Genomic DNA, 8584 nt, shown 5'->3' on the forward strand with positions numbered 1-8584 from the left:
TTTCTTTCTTTCTTTCTTTCTTTCTTTCTTTCTTTCTTTCTTTCTTTCTTTCTTTCTTTCTTTCTTTCTTTCTTTCTTTCTTTCTTTCTTTCTTTCTTTCTTTCTTTCTTTCTTTCTTTCTTCCATCTATCTGTCTATGAAGCACACACCAGGATTAGAAGGGTGAAGCAAGTAACTTGTATAAGGGAAGATGGGACAGAATGAAAATATGTGGTAGACAAGCTCCACAATTAGCTATGGCAGAAAAGGTTCTTTACATCTTCCCCCTTCTAATTAGCTGATTATAAAATAAAGTCCCTTGGGATCAAAACCCAGTTTTCCAATAGCTTCCATCTTCTACTTTAAAAAATATTGTTCTAGTGGATAGGCCTCAAAAACAAACTGTTTTCATTTTCTTAAACAGATAGTCATCATAGGGACTACAAACCTGATTTCCTCTTGAAATAAACCAGAAGGACAACAGCAATAAGACTCAGGATGCCAAGAAAGGACAACATGATTCCCATGACAAATAAGCTCCTCTCTGTGGGGTCTAGGCAAAAAAGAGAGATCAATTTGAACAAAAGTTCTGGAGTGTAAGCACATACACTTCTTCCAGGTACTATGAAATATCCAATGTGGCCCATTCTCAGAAAGCACTGACTTGTCAACATGATAGGAAGTGGTTTTTCGTTTGTTTGTTTTGTTTTGTTTTCTACATTTTGGGGATTCTGGGATGAATCTAGGACTTGTAACTTACCTAAAATGGAGAGTTCCAGAATTTCACTGAGTTGACTACTGAAGCTATTGTTGGCTTTACAGGAGTAATTACTAGAATGTTCAGTTGTCACAGAGAGGTTAAAGGACACTGTGCCTCCAAATGGGGCCAAGATAGTCTCTAAGATTAAACCCTTATGATAAAACTGATAGAAGATTGGAGCAGAACCTCTGGGGACTTCACATTGAAACTCCACCACATTCCCCACAACAGCTTGGATCCCAGCTGCACTAATGGTGAGAAGAGGACGAGACACTGGAACTGATAGAGATAAAGAAACATATCAGAGGGTGGTTCTAGTCTTGAAATATGCCTCTGTACCCCATATCAACCACAAATATTTTGCTATTGAAAATTTCTGGCTTGCATAATCCCCACATTTCAGATCTTATGCTGGATCATCTCATAGAGTCTTATCTTGAGATTTTTTAATATAAGTGATTTGATTAAAAAAATAGATGATAGGTCAATCAAAATTACAAGTAATTGAAAGCTAGGAGAATGAGTTAATCCAAATGACAGTGTTAGGATTTTAAAAAGTTTCACTAACTTTGAATGTTGGGTTGTGAATTTAAATTTTACACTTAAGTTTAAAAATGTCAGTTTCGGATGTAGAAAACAGGAAACATGGTGGGGGAATATTTCATCTGAAAAGAATTCAGAAAATTTAGTGGACAACAGGTTCAATAAGAATCAATAGTTTGATGTAGCTTGCAAGGAAGCTCATTTAATATTAGATGACATTAAGAAAAATACTGGATAGAGAGATACTAGCAACACTCTCCCCTGCTACACTTAGTCCACTTCTGGAGTATCATGTTTATTTCTAGGCATGACAAATAATGTAGGACATTGTTAATCTGGAAAGAGTACAGAAGAAGGAAGGTGAAATTCCTTATATGTAGAACAATTGAAGGGACTAGGGATGCTTAACCTGAAGAAGTCAAGACTTAACTTGACATGATTAGATTTCAAGCATTTAAAAGACTATCTCTGGAAGATACATTAGTTACCTTAATTTTGTTTTATTTGCCTCCAGAAGGCAGACCTAGAAACATTGATAGAGAAAAGGGGAAATTGCAACATGGAAAATTTAGGCTTGAAAAAAATATTCTAATGAGATTCATCCAAAAGTGGAATAAGCTATTTTAAGGGGCAGTAGGTTCTTCTTCACTGAAGATCTTCAAGCACAGTCTGAATAAATATGCATTAAATAATATTACAGCTGCTCTTCTTCAGATATTATTTGGAATATTGTATCTGAGATCCTTTCTAGAACTGAGATTCTGTGATTTTATCATTCTCTAATTTCTAGCTAATGGTTTTTATGGATGTCTACCTAAGTATTAGGGGCAGCTAGAGATATTTACTAGCTAGGCAAGTCTTGGAATCCTGATTGTGTCAGTTTCTTTGAGTTGAAGGAGGAAAGGGTAAACCACTCCAGGGTCTTTGCCAAGAAAACCCCAAATTGGGACTATAAAGAGGGATGCATGACTAAAGCAATTGAACAGTGAAAAAAAAAAAACAATACCCAAGTGCTGGTTCTCAAACTTCACTCTCTTGATGACCTCTCCTATCTCCATAGCTCTGGTCTATGTGATTCCCTTAGAATCTCTTTAAAAACCCATAAGGATTCTCCCAAATGGACACTGGCTAGGTGAGATGTAGGGGAGTAAAACTTACTTATCACACTGAAAGCCACTATCCTGCTGATGTTGTTGATGTTATTGTCAGCAATGCAATGATATCTTCCTTCATCACTCTTCTTTATAGTAGAGACCACAAACTCTTCCTTCAATGAATACTGGGTCTTCTTTCTTAGACAATATTTGACATTATCTTTGTGCCAGCAAAATGTAATATTTCCTGTTCCTCCAGCTACTGAACATTCGAGGATTAGCTTCTCTCCCTCAATCACCTGTGTCTTTGGAGGTCAGATCTTCAGGAGGATGCCAGAGACAGGGATTCCTGGTTGAATACAAGGTGACATGTGAAAATCTTGAATAGCAGAGCAAATACTCCCGGAATAGGATTAGAACATGTAGATTTAGCAAAACTGAGTGAGAATAGAGGATATAAAGATGATTATGGATTAGCATTGGAGAAAGGGAAAAATTCTGAATTTCTTGAAAAGAGGGTAATAAGATCCCAAGTCTATTCCTTCATTCAAGCTCCAACTATTCCACAAAAACTTCACTCATTCTTTCAGATTTTATTTCTTTGCCTCTGGCTCTCTCTTCACCCCATTCCCCATTTTTTCTTTATCAGAATGGGATTGTTGCCTAGGTAAGATCTGTATCTCTCAGATCCTTTTAAGCAAAGGATGTGTCTGAATATGTCCAGAACAGAACATAGTGCTAGGTACTTGGTAAACATTTAATGAATATTGTTTTTTAGAGGCAGCTAGGTGGTGCTATGGGTAAAGAACTGGGATTAGAATCAGGAAAACATGATATCAAATATGAATTCAGACACTAGCTTTCTGATCCTGGTCTGTTTCAGTTTCCTAGTTGTAAATAAAATGTAGATCATAATAGCATCTATCTCACAAATTATTGTGAGTTTCAAATAAGATAATATTTGTAAAGTGCTTAGCACAGTGCCTGAACACATAGCAGGTGCTTACTTCACTTTTTTGGGTTGTTGATTGGATGGTTTGAAAAGAAACTCAGTTTCATGGAAGTAGAAATATTGTCAGTACCAAAATCCAACTTGTCTCTTACTGATATCCCATCAGAAAAAGGGTGGAATCCTAGGAACTCTGGTTGGTTCTCCCTAAAACAACTCCTATTCTGAGAGACAAGAAAAAGATATTAGCAAAGACTCTGAAATCCAAAGTGGTGATATTACCTTTCTTTCCACTTCTCAATCCCAGCCCTGCCTTGCAATAATCACTCTTAACACTGATCTTTACACTTTCACTCTGCTTCTTGATATCCTGAGTCATAGTTTCTGCCTCACACCAGTAGGACCCTGAATCTTCCCTATGTATAGCTGGGGTCTGGAGCACCTGGGACTTCTGCTGGGTTGATGTGATGACCCTGCCATCTCTGAAGAAGGAGAAGTTTAGCTTGGTGTCTGACCTCTGTAGGGGAAGCTGGGTTTCACAGCTCAGAGTCACTGGGGTCCCCTCTGTAGGCTCAGAAGTTATAGTTTTCAGTTTAGGAGATGCAAACAGTTCTACAGAGAAGAGGAAACCACAGGAAACCATCAGAGCTTCTGGGGTGATGTCTTGTGCTCTTAGCTAAACATATGAAGGGACCCACAGAAAACTCTAAATCATTTTTTATATTCTGGCTATGAGTTTTCCTCTCTTTTCTCTGCTACCCAAATCCTGAAGATTGAAAATCTTACCTAGGACTTGGAGCTTTACATCTTTTGAAGTTTTTTGAAACCATTTCAATTGGGCCTTGCAAGAATACCAACCATTGTGATCTGAATTTGCATGAGGGATTGAGAGAATTGAATTTGTATCAATACCAGAAAAGAGCTTTTTATCTTTATAGTATGAAATGTGTTTCAGTAATATATCATTCCGTCCTTGACATCTCAAGAGCACTGTGTCTCCTTCAAACACAGAGTATGGAGTTTGAAGAATCAGCTCATCTGTAAAAGAGAGTTGAGGACTTAGTTTATCTTTTACTAGTTCTTCCTCTTTCTGACAATCTCTAAAAGGGAGAGGTCCATGGATTATCTGTTATATATTGAAGGATCCTTGTTTCATTCTTTTATTTCCTTATATGACTCATATATATATACATATATATATGTATATATGTATATATGTAATTAGTTTCCTGGTTCCACTAGGATGAGTTCTTTTCTTCATGATATGTTATATGATATATTCCCCAATTCATCACTGAATCTAGAAAGGGAACTTCATTGCCTAAATTCAAATCCAACTTCAGACATTTATTACCTGTGTGGTTCTAGGTAAATCAATACCTGCCTCAGTTTCCTCATCTACAAAATGGTGATACTAATAACATATATCTTTTAGGGTTGTTGTGAAATCAAACAAATTAATATTTGTAAGGTACTTCCTAAGTCTTAAAATGTTATATAATATATAAAATATATATAATGCTTAAAATGTTATATAATATTATAAAAAAGTTATAAAATGTTATATATATTATAAAATGTTATATAAATAATAGTTATTATTGTCATTATGACACTTTTCTCTATGATTAAGATTGGCCTTTATCTGTCTGATCATCTGAGGATCTACTTTACCAACATGGTCTGAGAATAGCACTGAATGGTTTGCCAGCTCTGATGCTTCTCTGATTCTGACCTCTCTCTTAATGTCATGATATATATAGTGTTAAAATCCCTTTCCACCTTTTTTCATTTTTCACTCCCTGTAGGAAGTTAAACTTTAAAGCTCTTTCCAAAGGATGTGATTTCTGAGGCTGGACTTCATTTCATACTCACCAGTAGAAAATACCAGGTACACAGGATCACTATGGATTAAACCTTCCTTTTGGCATCTGTACTCTCCAGTCTTTTTAACCTCAAGAGGGTTTGACTTTTTCTGCCATTGATGTTCATAGAACCACCACAATTTTTCTCCCTCTAGAAAATGGAATCCACTGCAGGTCAGAGTCACTTTCTCCCCTTTGAAAATAGGGATCCATGAAGGACTTGGTATTACCACAGCCTTCTTTGGAGCAGCTAGAAAATTAGTAATAATTTTTATTACATAGAAAATAAAGAAAGAGGATCTAAGATTTTAGCAATTGAAGCCCAATTCTTGAAAGGTGTGATAGGGAATAAATTAAAGAGTGTTAGCCTCATTCCATTTTTGAAGTGGAGTGCTATAGCTTGTGGTTTTATTATGTTTGTAAATGCCCTTTTCTTCCTCTATTTCTCCTTTCACTCCTAATCTCTTCCTATACCTGTATGATTATAGAATTTAGGGATCATCTAATGCCAAATCAATCAAGAAGAAACTTCCTTCACAGGGTTATTGTGACAATCAAATGAGATAACATATGTATAGCACTTTACAAGTATTAAAACATTATATAGACATCAATATTATTGTTGATAATGATAGCAAAAGTGCTGACTAGCACTTTTGATTAGGCACAGATCCTAGCCCTGTTTTAGAACAGAAATAGGGGACAGAATCAGTCTATATATGTTTATATGTATAGAAAGAGGGGATCCATGTTTGTACCCCTTGAAACACTGGTAGCCACAGAAGAATAATGAAACAACTCCATGCATAAGCATACATATATAGAACTATATTAAATGTTGACCTTTCTAGTGAGAGAGAGCAAGAAATAGTTTTGAACTTAATGGAACAAAAAAATTAAATTAAATAAAAAAAAAAAGAAAGCTCGAAAAAAGATTGCACACAATTATACTGTATTTTCTGTAAAAGAGAGAAAAATCTACAATATGCTATACTAAAAGGCAAAAGATAAAGATTTTCAATCAAATACAATTCAACCTGAAAAAAGTTTATAATAAAAAAGACTTTCAAACATGGAAGGGGAAGTCACAAAACACAACTGAAAAGAAATTTTGAAATACAAAGAAGAATTGAATAGGATATGTGAAATGCAAACACAGAACAGAAGAGAATCTGAGAAAAATAAATACATTTGAGCATGAAATGTTTATTTTCTAAAGGGCAGAAAAGAAAATTGTTCCTTTAGAATGTAATTATTTTCAAGGGTCACCAAAGAAGTTAAGACAAACACAGGACTTGGGTATGGTTTTATTCTTTATGTGTAGGTTTTTGACAAGAAAGAAAAGGGAAAGGAAAATGAATGTACTATGATAGGGGTCAACAAATTATGGCCAACAGGCTAAATTTGAATTTCTATTTAAATTTGTATAGTTAATGAACTTGGAATGATTTTTCTATTCATAAATGGTGGGAAAAATCGAAGGAAGAATAATAGTCCATGACACTTGAAAATTATATGAAATTCTAGTTTCAGGGTCTATAGATAGTTTGTTTTTTGTTGTTTTTTTTTTTTAATACAGGCATACTTCTTCATGTATAAGTTGCCTATGGCTGTTTTCTGGCTACAATGGCATCTGAGTAGTAGTAACAGAAACTGTACATAAAATTCTCATCGCTTTCCTTTTCTACTCAGCACACTACAAATTAAAATGACTAAGTGGTAATTCAACAGTATTTTGAGTGCACTGTATCATTGTGATGTTTATTTTTATTACCAGCATATATCCATCATGTCAAAGCAAGAAAAGAAGGGAAAAAAGTTTTATTATGACCTTTATAAAGCACAAGAGCAAGATAGAAAATTTTCTGAAGAAGCAGCTACTTGGCACAGTGGATAGAGTGCTAGTCCTGGAGTTACAAGGACCTGAGTTCAAATCCAGTCACAGACAGTTAACATGTACAAGTCATGTGGTCCTGGGCAAGTCACTTCATCCTGGTTCCCCATCCCTCTTCTCTCTACCCCCCAGAAAGAAACATTTTCTGAAAGAGAATATCTGCCTATAACCACTGTGATCAAACACTGACTAAATAGCTTTGGAATTAGTTTTTGTTGCTAACTTGATAATTTTGCTTATTGAATTCAACCTAAAATTACAAGCCAAAACCAAGCTTAATTATGAAATTTATGTAGCAGCAAAGTCAATTCAAGGACAATTAAATCAATTTGAATCATAATTAATGTTAAATAGCTTTATACACTTCCTGTGTTGTTAAAATGAAAACAAGAAGTGAGATAGCTATTCCCACACAAATTTACAGTAAATATATTTTCCAAGTTCAAATTATAGTTCTGGCAGCATTTTTGGACCTTGACAAAAACATTTTTATAATACCCATTTTTTATAATTCATTTATCTGTGCAATTGAGGTGTTTCAATTGAAAGTAATTAAGAGAGTAGTAGAAATAGGTTCATAAGTGATCGTGGGATGTTTTATTATGTAGGACACATGGGTTACTTACTCTTACCCTTAACACATTCAGTAATCTTCTCTTAACTCCCATAAAATTGGTAACCCTTAGGTAACTCAAGAACCCATACACAAAAAATCTGCCCATACATTTCAGGCACATTTCCCTCTTTCTAATGCTGTGAGAACCCTGGCTCCCGGCAGATTTAAGGAGAACAGGCCTTCTAGGGGCTCATAGTCAACCATACCATGATGGTAGCCCTATAGCATCTTCAAAAAAGCTTTGATCTGCTGGTGCTAGGCTGGAGAGTTGAGGAACAGAGGGAAGGGGACTGGAAGCTGGTATTGAAACACTGTTTTGGGGTGAGCATGAGGAGTTGCACTTCACTGTGTCTGAGGAAAAAAGCTTAGCATATGGCTGGAGCCAGTTCTGTTGACCCAAAAGAGATTTGGGTAGAGTCTTAGGCTGATGGAATATGGATTGCTTAGAGTGAGAAGGGGCTGGAACACTTTGAGATTTAGCTGACAATGAAGTCAGGCTCAAGAGAGAGAGAATCAGAAAATGAGCAATAAAGCAAAATAAGTGGGGAAAAACTGAAGTTACCAAAGACCTCAGGAAAAAGAAAACCCAAAGATCTGGAACATAAGCAAATTAAATCAGGAAAGAGAACATTAACAACAGAAGGAAATATGGCTTCCAAATCGAGTAAATTAGCTTGGGCATCTATAAATAAATACTTCAAAATGAAGGAAAACAATCTACATTTGATGAGACACAAGATTCTGCAGAATGTGAAAACATGGAACCAAAACACATTATTTCCAGATGTCTAAAATAAGAATAAAATTTTGAAATCCAAATTTTTAGCCTGAATGCCAAAAATCATGGATGGAATAGAAAAACAAAATAAAATACCACGAACAAA

The 8584-nt window shown here is 35.3% G+C and overlaps 1 protein-coding gene across 1 annotated transcript in view; it reads right to left on the reverse strand.

The window, feature by feature from the left end:
* Nucleotides 1-5692, reverse strand: part of LOC141540831 (Fc receptor-like protein 2) — a 13575-nt gene extending 7883 nt beyond the window's left edge. The window contains 6 exon segments of the mRNA XM_074264774.1: nt 428-1018; nt 2441-2725; nt 3653-3937; nt 4112-4363; nt 5201-5440; nt 5665-5692. Of these exon segments, the coding sequence (XP_074120875.1) occupies nt 428-1018; nt 2441-2725; nt 3653-3937; nt 4112-4363; nt 5201-5440; nt 5665-5692 (1681 nt within the window).
* Nucleotides 5693-8584: the final 2892 nt, after the last annotated feature.

This window comes from Sminthopsis crassicaudata, chromosome 4 (assembly GCF_048593235.1).
Source record: "Sminthopsis crassicaudata isolate SCR6 chromosome 4, ASM4859323v1, whole genome shotgun sequence".
Taxonomy (NCBI): Eukaryota; Metazoa; Chordata; class Mammalia; order Dasyuromorphia; family Dasyuridae; genus Sminthopsis; species Sminthopsis crassicaudata.